Source organism: Podarcis pityusensis, assembly GCF_964106645.2.
Source record: "Podarcis pityusensis genome assembly, chromosome: 10".
Classification (NCBI taxonomy): Eukaryota; Metazoa; Chordata; class Lepidosauria; order Squamata; family Lacertidae; genus Podarcis; species Podarcis pityusensis.
In genome coordinates this window covers 32,927,497-32,942,891 of record NC_138035.1, presented here as the reverse complement: position 1 = coordinate 32,942,891, position 15,395 = coordinate 32,927,497, and the positions used below count along the sequence as shown (strand labels likewise).

Sequence of the window (15,395 nt, the reverse complement as noted above, 5' to 3'; positions counted from 1 at the left end):
TGGGAAAAAATATTGCGCCCGGGAAAGGGAGATGGGAGTCAACAGACACTCAAGAAATAGTTTCAGAGAAAAAGCTTTATTTCTACCATCCATGAACTGGTAGAAGGAGCAAGTGTGATAACTCACAAAAAGCATGCACAAGTTCACAGTCATTTGCACAGAGCATATATTCCCCTTCCAGTTCCCTCCCCTTTCTCCTCCTTCTCCAGGAGTCCTGCCCCATGATGTGTTTCCTGAGCATGTACAGAAAGCTCCTGTCTTGGGACTCTTCCCAGGAAAGGGGGGGGTGAGAAGCCAAGGGGTTTCAGAATGTTCAAGATATGTTTCTTCTCTTGCTCTATTGGCACAGTTCCCGAAAAGAAAAGTTGCAAGTTGAATGTACTGTTTGGCAAGGTCAACTAGCCTGAGAAGCGACCTTTGTTACAGCAGAGCAAAATGTTTCTGATGCTTAGCTAATGCCTTTTAGCTGCTGAGAAAATGATTTTGAAAAGGTTTGAGAAGCTTTGAGCCTGCTTTGGGGGGGGTGACTTCGGGCCTAGGTGGGGTCACCTGTCCTCACCTTCCTTCAGTTATACATAGTAAAGGTAAAGGGACCCCTGACCATTAGGTCCAGTCGTGACAGACTCTGGGGTTGCGGCGCTCATCTCGCTTTATTGGCCGAGGGAGCCGGCGTACAGCTTCCAGGTCATGTGGCCAGCATGACTAAGCCGCTTCTGGCAAACCAGAGCAGCACACGGAAACGCCGTTTACCTTCCCGCCGGAGCGGTACCTATTAATCTACTTGCACTTTGACGTGCTTTCAAACTGCTAGGTTGGCAGGAGCAAGGACCGAGCAACAGGAGCTCACCGCGTCACGGGGATTCGAACCGCCGACCTTCTGATCAGCAAGTCCTAGGCTCTGTGGTTTAACCCACAGCGTTATACATAATCTGTACCAAACTCTCATTTCTATATGTATTGTGGCCAATATCAATTGCCCAATGAGTTATAGTTGCTTTTATCATCTCATCTTTTGTCGCCAACTCTATAAAATTTTTACACATCTTTGAGACTAATATCTCATTATTTCATAATGGAGCTCTTTTGAATTTCGAACCATCTTCTGAAAAACCTTTTTTCTTTTATCTTTTATTTAATCATTTCATTCAATTGGTGATAATGAAACCAAGAAGAAAGAGCGCGCGACCCCCATCCTCAAGGACGAAACCCGGAAGGCTTCGCCAGTCGAACCTCCCACCGCCCAATGGCTGGCGAGCCTTTAAGAAACAGCACAGCTCTCAGCCAATGGCACTCGAGCGCCCTCGAACTCTGTACGGAAAACATCCGTGCGGGGATAAGTAGGCGGGGCGTATCAGGCCGAACAAGATGGCGGCGCCCGGAGCCGGGAAGGTAGCGGCGGCGGCCGCGAGGGCGGCTGTCAAGCCGATCTTCAGCCGGGACTTGGCGGAGGCCAAACGGCGCGTGCGAGAACTGTATAGGGCTTGGTACCGAGAAATACCAAACGCTGGTGAGGAGGCGCGGCTGCAGGCGAGCGACCTCCGCCTCAAGGTCGCGTCCTGAGGGGGACGGGCGGGAGGGCGTCGTCGCGGGCTGCGCCCCCTCCCCAAATTCCCCCGCTTCCCCGGACTCCCTTTCCTTTGAGGCCGCTGCCGAGAGAGTGGCCTGCTCAGAACTAAATCCAAGGGCCGGGAAGGCAGATCGCTTCCCTGCTTCGACTGTTTCCCCCCTTCCCACTCGTGTCACGCTCCTCTCTTCGGGTCGCGCCATCCCAGCCCACGCCGTTCATGCCATGGATGTAGTTGGCACTCTGATCTACACTGGGACTGCGAGGACCCAAAGAAGGGTTGGTTCAGCGTTAGCGGCGGTTAGGATACTAAGATGGTGGGCCTTTGATCCATTCAGGATATCTGCCCACCAGTGGCGTGCGGTGACATTTGTGGTAGGGGAACAATTAGGCCAGGGGTCAGCAGACTTTTTCAGCAGGGGGCCGGTCCACTGTCCCTCAGACCTTGTGGGGGCGGGGGCGGGCTATATTTTGAAAAAAATAATAATGAACGAATTCCTATGCCCCACAAATAACCCAGAGATGCGTTTTAAATAAAAGCACATATTCTACTCATGTAAAAACACGCTGATTCCCAGACCATCCGTGGGCTGGATTTAGAAGGCGATTGGGCTGGATCCAGCCTCCGGGCCTTAGTTTGCCTACCCATGAATTAGGGCGCCAATGTGCACCCACTCCAGGGGACAAGGTAGGGGTAAGAGGACAAACATGAGGTTTACTCAAGAGCCGCTGCTAAGGATGCAGCTGTGGCAGCTATGTAAAGGCTGAATTCCCCCCTTCAAACTCAAGCTGCCTGATTATTACTATTTTTTAAACAGCTACCACACTGTATCAGGTACCGTAAAAATGTATTTCTTAAAAAGATCCCCTTTATAAAGACCTGCTTGTGACATCAAGGTTGTTCCATGCCCTTTCTCCTCCTCACCCCCTAAGTGGTGGTGGTTGGAGTCCCCTGGCTGGCCTCTGCATGGTTGGGGAAGACAGCAGCTGGGTGCCTCAACAAAAAGAAGGCACTGTTTTTGACCTTCAGGGTGGGAAGTGGTCTCTGCCCCACGTGCATCACATCGGATGTTTTGCGTGCTGTGGGCTGTGCTGCTGCTGGGCGCTGTTTGGCATAGGCAACCTGGAGGAAGGGAAGTGCTGACACCAACCAGGACAAAGGACTACAAGGAGTGTAGCTCTGTGCAAGGAGTGCAACCCTCTGAGCAGCTTGGGTAGAGCAGCTAAACGAAGAAAGAGGCTAAGCGAGTAAGGTTCAAGGAGGGCTGGAGGAAGAGAAGGAAGGAGGAGGGAGCATGGAGGGAGGTGTGTGAATATTTTACCAGGAACTTTGGGGATTAGGCTAGTTCCTCCGTTCCACGGACTGTATGCCACTGGTGCCAACCCTGGTGGCATGTATGGGGCAGTTCTTATGGAGAATAGTGTTGGTTCACACTACAAGATGGGAGTAACAGTTACATGTCACGAAAGCTTGAAGGACCTTGCTCATGACAGCTGTGGGCTTTTGTCTTTCCTGTAACTTAATGGGTTGTTAACACCTATTAGATCTTCCGTTTAATTAGAGCTCGCTTTCCATGGAATGGAATAAAACAGCCCACTAGTTGAACTGTGTTCAACTGGAGGCAGTAAATGTGTAAAAAGTAACTTTTTAAGTTAAGACCTAACACTCATTTTCTCATATTATTTTTTGCTTATCATCTAGTGCATCTATACCAGCTGGACATCTCCGTGAAACAGGGCCGGGATAAGGTGCGAGAGTTGTTCATGAAGAATGCCCATGCCACAGACCCTCGAGTTATTGATATGCTCGTTATTAAGGTAAATTAAATAACATTTGCCTTAAATTCAAAGCAAGCATAGGATGTCTGGTATATAGAGATAAAAAGCAAAAGTAGTTTTCAGACCCCTGTAGAAATGGAGAAGGGGGTGAAAGCCCATAATAGACTTAAGAGAATGCCTCTTTCCATCATAAATGATACATGACTTTTTCTTTATGTAAGCTAAACCGTGTCTTGCAAATAGGTGTGTCTCTAAATGTGGGGTTTCAAACGCTGTGTCATCACAGAAACAATCCATATTCATGTGGTCTTATCCAAGTTTAGGAGAGAGCCTGCTTATGTCCTTCCTGGCACAACTGGCTTGCCCCAGAGTGCTGACCAGTTATGCCTTCTTTACTGTACAGTAGTGCCGCCACCATGGAGCATACGAGACTATAGTTTTACTATATACCAAAGGAATCATTGTCCAAATCTAAATCTGAAGTGGCAGAACCTTTCGAAATACCTCCCCATCTGCTGTGTCTGCCTTGCTCCCAATCTTTAAAAGTATTTTGAGTCAGTAGCAATGTGGTAAGGACAATACCTTTGCCTACGGCTCACTATATGTTTCTTCAAGCATACAGCATGTAAAGCAACAGTTTCACAACGAACCTCCATTGTCATGTCATGTCCACTAATTTGGTTCTTAAAAATCCCAATTTCATAGAAACCTGATAGTTGTGCGGTATTAGCATAATAAATTATTGTAGTAACAGGCCAATTTAAACACCTTTCGTCCTTTTCTGTCTGATATAGGGGAAAATGGAACTCCAAGAGACTATTCACGTATGGAAACAACGGACCCATTTAATGAGGTATTTTCATGAGACAGAATCGCCACGACCCAAGGACTTCCTGTCTAAGTTCTATGCAGGCCATGACCCATGAACTAAATGAACTTTGTGGAGTTGTGATACTGTATGTTCGTCTGCTTCTGTTCCAAATAAAGCCCTGTATATTGAAGAGCTCTTCAGCTGGGAGGTAGCCGTGCTGGTACTCTCTGTTCCTTACTGGTTCTGAATTCTTGGTGCAGATGCTTCAGCCATCCTTGATTCCTTTCGTGCATTATCTGTTTATGATAGCCTGGGTGTGCAGTACCCTTGTTGAAACTGGTACCTAAAAAACAGTACTGGAGTACCTAAAAAACATGCTGGAGTCCTATGCACATGTACTTCAAAGTTAGTCCCATTTGAATAAAGTTAAAATGATTCGGTACTCAAAGAACAAAAAGGTTAGAAGTCTGTGTGGGAAAGATTGTGTTCAGTAGTAGAATACAGTAGTACCTCCGGTTGCAAACGGGATCCGTTCCAGAGCTCCAGTTGCATCCCGAGGAATTCGCAACTGGAGGTGCCGCTTCTGCACACACGCGTACAGCGAAAGCTGGAAAAATACTTCCGGGTTTGCCGCGTACGTATCCCAAAGGATATGTAATCAGAGGTGAACGCAAGTGGAGGTACCACTGTATATGTACTTGCACGGGATGCAGGTGGCGCTGTGGTCTAAGCCACTGAGCCTCTTGGGCTTGCAGATTGGAAGTTCAGTGGTTTGAATCCACACAATAGGACACCTAGCAGTTTGAAAGCACACTAGTGCAAGTAGATAAATAGGTACTGCTGCGACGAGAAAGTAAACAGCGTTTCTGTGCGCTCTGGCTTCCGTCATGGTGTTCCGTTGCGCCAGAAGCAGTTTAGTCATGAGGGCCACATGACCCGGAAAGCTGTCAGGACAAACACTGACTCCCTTGGCCTGAAGCGAGATGAGTGCCGCAGCCCATAGTCGCCTTTACTGGACTTAACCATCCAGAGGTCCCTTTACCTTTTACTTTAATCCAGGATGCATTGGCGCCGATAAAATCATAAAGATTTGGTTCAAGAATGTATTATTAATAGTTGAACATGTATTTTTCCATAAAGAGAAACCTGGAACACGTTAATGGAGTTTCCCAAACGCTTAAAACATGTGGTAACCCTTGGGCTATCCAAAAGGCAGTTGATATATTACAATGGGCTTTTCTTGCTTCCCGGAGTCCTCTCCCAGAAAACCTGGAACCCATTGGTACTGGGTGTCTTGCCTTACCATGAGTGTGTAATACATTTACTTTAATACCATTAAGTAAAACAGCACTAAACTGGTGAGTGGTTTTAGCAATCCAACTGTTAACTCTACAGCCTGGGTACCCCTGCCCTTGGAAAGACTCGTAAGCCAAACCTGAGCAATCTTGAGAATAATCTGGCAGCAAATAAATAGCTCACTTTTATCCTGCCTGTTTTCTTTGTGCAGGTAAAGGTAAAGGGACCCCTGACAATTAGGTCCAGTCGTGGCCGACTCTGGGGTTGCGGTGCTCATCTCCCTTTATTGGCCAAGGGAGCCGGAGTACAGCTTCCGGGTCATGTGGCCAGCATGACTAAGCCACTTTTGATGAACCAGAGCAGCACACGGAAACGCCGTTTACCTTCCCGCTGGAGCGGTATTTATCTACTTGCACTTTGACGTGCTTTCGAACTGCTAGGTTGGCAGGAGCAGGGACAGAGCAATGGGAGCTCACCCCGTTGCGGGGATTCGAACTGCCGACCTTCTGATTAGCAAGTCCTAGGCTCTGTGGTTTAACTCACAGCGCCACCCCCGTCCCTCTTTGTGCAGATAGTTTTGCCTAATTTCTGTTACTGCCCTTGAAATACTATCACCACACTGACGCTTTCCTGAGGAATGATTTCTCAGCCTATTGAGTCTTCTGCCTGCCTTGCAGCAACATTTCTTTAATTCAGCAACCAGAAAGCAGCTAGCCTTGATTACACTTATGTGTTTGTAGCCTAAGGCTTCCAATAATTTCCTTTGCTTGCCAGGAGAGGTATTTTGGGGCTTCTTCCCCCCCATTCCGTCTAAGAAAGCTGAGCCCTATTCCAACCATCCCAAATACAAGTGTAAAAAATGACACCTATTATGCTAGTAGTTTAATGTTCCTTAACCCAACTTTCATGGTTATTTAATACTGTACTCCTTCCCACTACGCAAGGGAGCCCTCCTGTGGTAGAACTGCATGCAGCAACACTGCTGTGGCCTCTGGTTGTTCCTTCTTCAAAAGCTCTCACAAGAAAATCCTGTTTATCTGAAGTAAGAGGGTAGTAACGTCCCCAATTGCTCTGAACAATGTTCAAGAATACAAAATCCTGTTCTGTACAAGATTATGCAAGTAGGATCATATGTAGAATTATTTCATAGCAGGGCTAGCAGTTATCCTTTTTTTTTTTTTTTTTTTGCAAACATGGCATAAGCCAGGGCTGAATGAGGCATGTGTACTGAAAAGTGACAATCCATTTTTGAATCCATAGACTCTGATCCCATAGACCTTCAGAGCATAGGAAAAACATGTGGTACAAATAAAAATAATGTTTAGGTAAATTGATACAGGAAGCAATTCCTCTTTGCCAAATGTTAAGTTAATTTTATCAGAACTTAGACTTGCATGCATTTCTGAACTTTGGTAGGTGTCAGGAACTCAAGATACCACTTATCAGTCAATACTGTAACATGTCAAGTTCAAAAAGTTATGGCATAATCATTTACTGTACACCAAAATAAAACAGTGCCTAATATCAAAGGGCTTCTGCTCACTATTAGATATCAAGATTCAAAAAAGAAATATTTGTGCTGCTTCTTCTTTTTTTGGAGCAAGTCAGTCTAGCAGAGTTAAATAAAATTACTTTTTCTGTTAAACACAGAATTTGCAGTTTCAAAAAAAAAAAAAGATGTAAAGGGGGAAAGGGAATTGAAATTATTAATGCTTTTCAGCAAAGGTATGGTGCAATAATACTTAATCACACTTGGATCCCTGCATGCAGCCTAGGACAATTTAAAGAAGAGATGCAAGCCTTGGTCTGTTACTCTTTATTTGCAATCTAAACCATTTCTTCACACTCATTAGAACAGGGTTTCAAAGCACTCTCATAAACTAGGTGTTACATACAATGATTGCTGAACCAAGGATATATTCTGCCTATGTATGTAGCCAATCCTCATTTACACGTGCACAGAGCATTTACTGGTAGAATGGGGGTCCAACTCTCCCAAAATGTCTTCTTTAAAAACTGAAAAGAGGGGCCATGACTAGACATTGACATCAGAATAGTTGTCTATGGCTTTCGCTCTTGTTTTCTCCTATTTTAACCCTGTAAAGAAACAAGAATATGTTATTTCACACTGCAGAATTGGCCCCATGTTCAACCCCTAGGATACTAGCTTTGCAGAAATTAGAGAATGGCACAGAACACCAGTATCATGTGCATATTATAAACATACTGTTTGCTGCTTTCTATACAACCCACAGCTTATTAAAACAAGTTCAGTGTGACATTGGCAAGTGTATTTAGAATATAGATCAGTGATATTGCCAAATCAGTGTAAACATTTTGGTCATGGCCTAATGAATTTATTGTCTAGTCAGCTGTAATTCTTTCAAAATTATATTCACAAAAAGTAAGACAAAATAGTAACTAAATTATAAGCAGAACTTTCTGCATATGCTTAGTTTATTATATAGGAATAAAACTAGGAATAAAAGAATGGGAAAGAAAAATACTAGGAATAAAGACTGGGAAAGGAAAGGTAGGCAACAGTGCTTTTAGGACAGGAATTGTGATCTAGGGTATATACGTGCTATGGTAAGGGTGAGAAGAGATTTCAAAGGCTGCTGCAACTACTCCAATAAAAAAAGATGAGCTTCTCAATGGCCTTCACTGCAAACATTGTAGGGACATGCAGGGTAGGGAAACTGTTTCAGTCTTAAGGCCACATTCCCTTGCAAGAGCTTTTGGGGGTGCATGCCAGTGCTGGATGGGGCAATGGATGCAACTCTTTATGCAGCTAACTGCATTCCAGCCAGGCAAAAATCAAGAGGTTTCTACACATACCCATACCTCCCATCTTTCATTCACCAAACAGACATTCTAACAGTTCAAGGACAAATTCCAGCCAGGCAAAAGCACAAGGATGAGGAGCAGGGCTGGTGAGGGGATTGCCCTGGAAAGATGTACATTCAGCACTCAGGCCTGACGTTCCCCACCTGTAGGACAGTGTATGAGAGGTTGAGATGCAACCAGATTCATTTCTTGTGTATCTTGTACACTCATACACCACATGTTAGTACCAGTTTTATGAGAATTTTAAGTATAGCTGGAGTTTATTGTTTCTGGGTATCTGTTTTGACCTAACAGGTTTGCCAATGAAGGATTGTCTCCCAGGTGTTTTATTCTGGTTTCACTCATCCTACATCAAATGAGGGGGGCAACTTCAGATCAAGTTTCTGCTTTTATCTATAGCCATACCTATTAATCGTCGTCGTCGTCATCTTCTGGTACAAAAATATCATGTTCCTCTAGCAAGGCTGCAAAGTTTTTGCTGATTTGTGTCCCAACATAGAGGAAGGGAATTACAATGGCAAACACACGAAGGAGACCAAAGGGCATCTGCAGAGATTAATTGAGAACCAGTTTAATATCTTTCAATGCAAGCCCTGCAGAAAAAGTTGGTCATCAACAAATCTCTACAAAGCTGCCAACGTACATAAGTCTAGAGCTGATGGAAAGATTTAAAGAAATGCCATTACCCTTCAAATGCTTACACCCATAAATAATAGCACATATTCTTACTGTTCTACTAATTCACGTTTAAACCCACCTAGAAAAATATTTGTAAAAATGTCTTTAAATATATGGAAAAACTAAGTAAAAAAAAGGAACAAAAATGAATATTAGTATTAAGCAAGCAACACATTTTATATCCTAAATACATAAACAGGAAAACTAAAAGTTTGCATATTATCAGATACTCCAAAGTGTTTTCCTCATGGGCGGGGGAACCTACTGTAGTAAATGATCCAGCAAAACAGTTTCGCTCTCAATTCAAAGCATGAAACTCAAATAATGGAAAATGTAAGTGCAGTACTGTATAACAGCATTACTCAATGTACTGCAGCAGTGATTAGTCCAACTTATTTCATTAGCACCTGAAATTCATTTTGAACACATAAAAATCCTTTATTCTATGGGTCACGTTAGCTCACCTCCCCCTTTTTCTCGGGTTTCTGGCAATTCCCTTTGCCTCCCGTTTTTGGATCCACTCTCTTTCATCTGCTCCTCCTTGCAGCCCCTATTTTCTAGACAAGTGCTTGTGGAACTTCTGAAAGCCAAATGTGGGGCTTCCCTTAAAACGTTTCTCCTGGAAGCTGAGCGGAGGGGGCAGGGAAGGGGCTCTGAAAGGCCACATTCCAGACACCTGACAAAGAGTGGCTGGTCCATCCCACTTCATACTTGTCAAATGCAACTTGACATGAAAGCAGTCGGCCAGGTATCAGTCATCCGCATTACTAACATTTCCTGTCACCTGCTACAAGAAACGAAAGGGGCAGGAAGGCAGGATCTTCGGGAAAAGGTCTCCCCCTTCCGGCTTTTACCGAGGTGAAGGAGGAAAAGAAAACACACAAATACACCCTTTTCTTTTTATAAATGCCCCCCCCCCCCGTAGCCACAGGCAGGAGAGGGGAGGAAGCCCTCACTATCCCCCTATGGCTCTTGTCTTACTGATCCTTACGGGATCATTTCCTAGTGGTGCTTCTGTTCTAAAGCCCGCCCCTGCCGCCTTATCCATTGGGCAAACCATCTGCCAAGCCAACAATCCTTTCAAGCCATTGGCTGACATAACGTCCTCCAAGACCGGCAGCCCATCCCGATTAGCGATTGGCTGGCTTCACTCCCGGCTCGTTTCCCCTCCGCGACCTGAGGCTCCCCTTTGCGCACTCACTTTGACGGGCTTGGGCAAGATGGCGCCAGTCCGGGTGACGGTGACATTTCGCGAGGGGGCAGCGGTCACCGAGGGGCGCCTCTGGCTCCCGACGGGCCTCGCCCAGCACCCTGCCGCTGCCCACAGGCGCCCAGCCATCTTCTCTGTAGCGCTACCGCTATAGCGACGCGACGCGTCCGAAGTGTCGGAAGGATGGGAGGTGCTTTCTCAAATCTCGCGATATGAGGATGAAGGAATAAAACACCTCCCGGGCGCGCGTGGCAGGAGTGATGCCACAGAGATTCGAAAAATATAGATTGCTCTCATCGCCTCGGATGGGTCGTTTCTTGGTTCCTATTTGAAAAGTCCCTCAGGGCGAAAGTGCTCAGAAAACCCAACAGAGGAATCTTATGTTTTAGCTTATCGGGCTTGACCCCAAACAGGAGGAGTTCCTACTTTTGCCAACTCTAATCCAGTTACCTGTAACTTTGTTTATTTGCTTTGCCAATATTCAGAGAGGTCCCCTGTCAATGAAGTGCCGCTTTACTCTTTATACTCCTTTTAAAGGGCTTATCACATTTCTGTGATGTTAAATGTGTGTGTGTGTGTGTATGAATTGTCCTAATGTTTTGTTTATTGTGCATCATGTTTTTACATTACCTTTATTTTTGTAAACAACCCTGTGACCATTTTAGAGAGTATATAAATCTGTAAATAAATTAAGTTTGTTACCTACAAGAGTGGAGGGGGCTGTGGCTACAGAACAGCAGAGGGCTTGCCAGACTGGATATCTGGTTGGCATCTCTGGTACATTGGAAAGTAGACTAGGTAAATACTTGGTCTGATCCTGCAGGACACTAATTATGTTAGAACTCCCAGTGAGGGAACTCAAGACACAGTCTCATCACCGTGCAGCCAAACACTACAATATATATATTAAAAAGTTTATTCAAGAATAAATTTGTACTACAAATAACTTTGAAACAGTAGTGTATATTCTTGTTTTATGTGTAAAACATAATCCATGCAAACATACAAAAAAATGTAATTCAAGGGTGTATGTAGAGCACCATGAAGTTGTTAGCTTCCATTTGTTGTACGACCTTAGCAGGTATATTCTGGCTGCTGCTAACATTATTGCAGATCAGAATTTTTTTCTTGGGAGTGGATATATTACTATCTTCCTTCAAAACATTAACCATTTTTACTGTTGGAAGTGACATATTATTTGCCATGGTAACTTGATTTTATCATATTAAAAACAGTCATGGTGGTTCTTCCCTCCCAGCAGGGATAGTCATTCCATTTGAACGTTGCAACTGGTTATTACCAGCACTGGTCTGAGCCCAGGATGACTTGGTAAACAATGGTTTGGTTGGCCAATTAGTTATAGTTAAAGTCACTAATGTGCAAGAACGCTAAAGAACAAACCTGATCGCAAAAATCAGAATGCAGCAATATGATATAAAGGCAGTGTATACTGGACACCATAGAACATGAATCCAGTGCCTATTGGCATCATTTAAATTGAAATTCATGGACTTATGACTACAAAACTCACAACTCAGTGATTGCAGTTGAGATGGCTGAGAAGTCTAGGTTTATACTGTTCTTCACCCTAATCAGGCTATGTACACATTAGCGGCTTCCTTAGGAGACTATTGTGTGGGTCAGAACAACAGGACCAAGGGACAAATGTGGCTCTCCAGGTTTCTCCATAGGGCCTTAGAACATTCCCCAAACCACACCCCTCCCTGGCTCTGCTTTGCACCCTGATTGTTTTTACCTGGCTAGAGCAGGTTCTTGAACTCCAATAATGCTTCTTGCTTCTCTAGTTGGATAGAAAGATATGTGCAAGTGCATGTGGAAACTAGACTACACTACAATGCTAACATCTGCTCTGCCCACTGCTGGCATTCCATGTAATTAAATGGTCACACATTATGATGTTAGTATGTGGGAGCAACTGTCCCTAATTTGTTGGTTCACTTACTCAGATCTAGGTCATTTTGCCTCTTGAAGAGGTTATCTTCAAATACGGACTCAAAATGTAGCGAAAGCCCTAAAAGTGCAGGATTCCTTAGTTATGGATCTGGGAAGCATTTTATAACGTCTACTCTAGGGCAACACTTTGACTAATAGTGTGAAACTACTGGATCAAATTTCACCTCGGCAAGAGGTGGTCTTAGGCAATTTGCTTTGCCCTCCATATGGTGATAAATATAGTAGCCTACCTTTTCAGATTGTTGTCAGTAACCTTTATGTAATGTATGTGAAGATTATTGGATATTTGAAATGTGCTATATAAATGGTTAGTATTATTAGTCTAACACAAGGCTCAAAGCAACTGGAATATATAGATTGAATGTCATTAACTGAATTGTATGGCTCAACAGAAATTCAGATTCCTCTCATGTGTTAAGAAGCCACTTGAAACATGAGAGTGCCAACTTGAGCTTTACAGCACAGTGGGAAAGAAGTAGTGAAATAAGTATGCCATAGCCTTTTGCTAACACTGCTTGAGATACAGATGGTGCATGGTTAATTTTCAGAGATATTCTGGGCATTCCAAGATCCCCATGGGGATACTATATTTTGAGAGTAACCTAGAACATACATATATTTGGAATTCACTATTCCAGAAAGCAATATAGGTTCTTTGGCAATTTTGTTGGCCAAGAGCAAATCCACAAGTGCACTAAGAGGTCTGTGAAAACTTGTTTTGCGTCTATTTTTCTCTTTCCTTCCCTCCCTCTTCCCCACATCCCAAAATACTTTCCTCAATACGTTCACAATACATTCTGGCTTTGCAGCCATTCCATCCTTGCCTCTGCTATCTCCTGACCGTACCAATCGTGCAACTTTGAGAAACAGGCTGTCTCTGGAGACACCGGGCTTTCCTGCACAGCAGAACCAAGGCCTGGAGCAGGCATTCCACCTGCGCTGCTGCAAGCTGGTCTTCGGCGAGGGGGTAAAGGTGGGGGTTTCAGATACCCCACATCATGGTCCAAAACAGCTCCTGCAACAGTGCAACCGTTGGCCCATGTGGAGTACCCATTTTCTGAGATGACAGGGTGCTCCTGAAGGGGTACTGCTGTGGAACTGGAAAGATGTCGCTTCCAGCCAGAGGAAGGTCTCTTTGGAGATTTGTGACAGGTGACTAAGCTCTTCCGCGCTTCCTCCAGCTGCTTCTCTAGTTCTTTAACCACGAGCCTCATGTAATCAAAGCTGGCCCTGGAAAGGGCCTTCACCCAAACCTCCATCGCAGCCTGGCAATCAGCAACCAGCACATAGGCCTTGCCACCACTGCCATCGAAGCGGATAGCAAAGGCAAACTCCTCAGCGGCCTCGCACAGCTCCACCGTGCAGCCCTCCAGCACAATGAGACCCAGGGGTTCACGGCTCTGCTGTTCCTCAAAGTAGAAAAGCAAGTTGCCTTTGAGGATGAACCAGCAGCGGTGGTAGGAACTGGTGTGGTGGTGGTGGTGGCGGCGCTCCACACGCTTGCACAGAAAGCCCATGTGGTCTGCCGGAGAGTCGCAAGTGGCATAATGTGCCACACAGCGCTCGTTCAGCTTCATTGCCATAAGGGTCCCCTGAGGAGCATAGAGACAGGCAGGTTTCCTGATTGCATCAAAAAATGATATTTTAAAGTCCCATCGATACCCGGAATATAATTTTAGTCAATATTCCAGCTCATCTATACTGTTTGAGAGAGCAGAGAGAGTCTTACCCAAAGCCTGGATTTTGATGGATCTGCCTTCTTCCATGGATAGATGTGTGCTGCAGTCTCGTCTTAGGCCACTAGGTACCCAGCTCTGCTAAAACGAGGGACAAAAGTTGCAAACTCCACTTAGCTTTTACTGCCATTAAAACAGCATATCTTCGCCTCTTTAATCAATAGCGGCACCCTCTTCTGGAAGCTGGAACGGAAACCACATTCGGATGTTTCCCCCTTTTTATACATAAAGCCATCAAGCTGACTGGAGTAACAGCAAGTTGGATTAATGGCCAACTGAACTGAGTCTCCAGAGTCAGAAAGCTCTCGGGAGGAGATGGAGATTTTTTTAAAACCAGAACTCAGGCTGCCTGCCTAGTCCCCAGGGTGGGGTGGAGTGTGTATGTGTGTGTGTGGGGGGGTGTCTCCCTATAAACGGAGCTTGCGGAAGATGGTTTTGAACTCGGGGAGAGCAGGCCTGCTCTGAAAGCCAGGAGACAGATTTTTCTCTCTAACCTTACCTTGCGGGATCTCTAACCTCTTCATCCATTCGGCGTACCCCGTTACCCCTGCTTTAATTAACGTGTTGATTTTAAGGCGGCTGTTTTGTTTTGTCCTCCCTCTTTCTCTGCGGAGCTCTGACTATTATTGGTTTAGAGCAATTTCGTAATGCAAAACCCGGAGCGCAAGATCGCTTCTGGAGTAGCAAGCCCAGGGATGGCTCTTTAACAATCCACGTTTTCCAACCCGCCTCACATTACAGAGCGGAGGTTCCACTTTTTCTATTCCCCCATTCCTACCCCCCTCCCTAACTGCTCTGCTTTTTCTCTTGAGGTCTTGGAAGCCACGTATAGAAGAATCAGACATGGAAGACTTGATTCGCCGTCTCAGACCTTTATGATTAAATCTTCTTCCTTGGATTTTTCAAAGCCTTTCATGACCCTATCTTACCTTTAACTCTGTGAAATGGGTTCAATAGTCAACATCCACATCTCTCCTCGTATCTGCATTGCTCCCGGGCACCCCAGATCCTTTGTCCCAAAGAATCGTATTTTTACTGAGAAATGGTATATTTCTCACTCTGCCCTCCACCCGAGCGTTTGCAAGAGCCGGATCAGGGCTCGTCGCAAAAGGCAAAAAAAAGTTCAGGACAAGGACATACAACAAGTTTTCTTGATGATCGTGCTAATTTATAAGGATCTCCCAAGAGCTCTTACATCCATAGCCACGCTTGCTTATTATACTAGGGTCTTCCTTGACAGCAATACGTACCAAGGTCGGGTCAAGCTGGAAGTATAATATTGGCGGTGCCACTAACGAGTCGGTGCTAAAGTTGTGCGAAACATAAACAAAGAACATGCAGAATGGGTTTTTAAAAACATATACATGCTACTTTATAGCCACCAGAGGGCATCACATTGCCGCATGCAGCAATTTCACAGGACTAGAAGGCAGCCCTTCAGTCAAAAAACAAACAGCACCCGACTCCCGAAGTTGTTGTTGTTAGTCATTTGGTCGTGTC

General features: G+C 44.9%; 3 protein-coding genes and 1 long non-coding RNA gene across 7 annotated transcripts; 2 read left to right on the top strand and 2 right to left on the bottom strand.

The window, feature by feature from the left end:
- The first annotated feature begins 1,334 nt into the window (after nucleotides 1–1,334).
- On the top strand, nucleotides 1,335–4,344 carry NDUFA6 (NADH:ubiquinone oxidoreductase subunit A6). Its single transcript, XM_080971211.1, has 3 exons — nucleotides 1,335–1,507; nucleotides 3,267–3,382; nucleotides 4,138–4,344. The coding sequence occupies exons 1-3, from the start codon at nucleotides 1,366–1,368 to the stop codon at nucleotides 4,267–4,269; spliced, it is 390 nt and encodes a 129-aa protein (XP_080827337.1). The 5' UTR covers nucleotides 1,335–1,365; the 3' UTR covers nucleotides 4,270–4,344.
- Nucleotides 4,345–4,952: 608 nt separating this feature from the next.
- Nucleotides 4,953–7,095, top strand: LOC308457420. The gene is made up of 2 exons (XR_013976901.1): nucleotides 4,953–5,661; nucleotides 6,022–7,095. It is a non-coding gene; the product is annotated as an uncharacterized lncRNA (long non-coding RNA).
- A 155-nt stretch (nucleotides 7,096–7,250) lies between these two features.
- SMDT1 (single-pass membrane protein with aspartate rich tail 1) lies at nucleotides 7,251–10,378 on the bottom strand. Its single transcript, XM_080971210.1, has 3 exons — nucleotides 10,177–10,378; nucleotides 8,703–8,843; nucleotides 7,251–7,547 (listed from the first exon to the last, which is right to left on the bottom strand). Exons 1-2 carry the CDS (start codon nucleotides 10,312–10,314, stop codon nucleotides 8,706–8,708), a joined length of 276 nt encoding a protein of 91 aa, XP_080827336.1. The 5' UTR covers nucleotides 10,315–10,378; the 3' UTR covers nucleotides 7,251–7,547; nucleotides 8,703–8,705.
- Nucleotides 10,379–11,085: 707 nt separating this feature from the next.
- Nucleotides 11,086–14,541, bottom strand: PHETA2 (PH domain containing endocytic trafficking adaptor 2). 4 transcript variants are annotated; one of them, XM_080971209.1, is made up of 3 exons: nucleotides 14,395–14,541; nucleotides 13,889–13,973; nucleotides 11,086–13,779 (listed from the first exon to the last, which is right to left on the bottom strand). In XM_080971209.1, exon 3 carries the CDS (start codon nucleotides 13,740–13,742, stop codon nucleotides 12,945–12,947), a length of 798 nt encoding a protein of 265 aa, XP_080827335.1. In that variant the 5' UTR covers nucleotides 13,743–13,779; nucleotides 13,889–13,973; nucleotides 14,395–14,541; the 3' UTR covers nucleotides 11,086–12,944. The 4 variants fall into 4 exon arrangements, with proteins under 4 accessions (XP_080827335.1, XP_080827334.1, XP_080827333.1 ...); XM_080971208.1 differs by having other exon boundaries at nucleotides 11,086–13,751; XM_080971207.1 differs by having other exon boundaries at nucleotides 13,889–13,976; nucleotides 14,390–14,539.
- Between the last annotated feature and the right edge of the window lie 854 nt (nucleotides 14,542–15,395).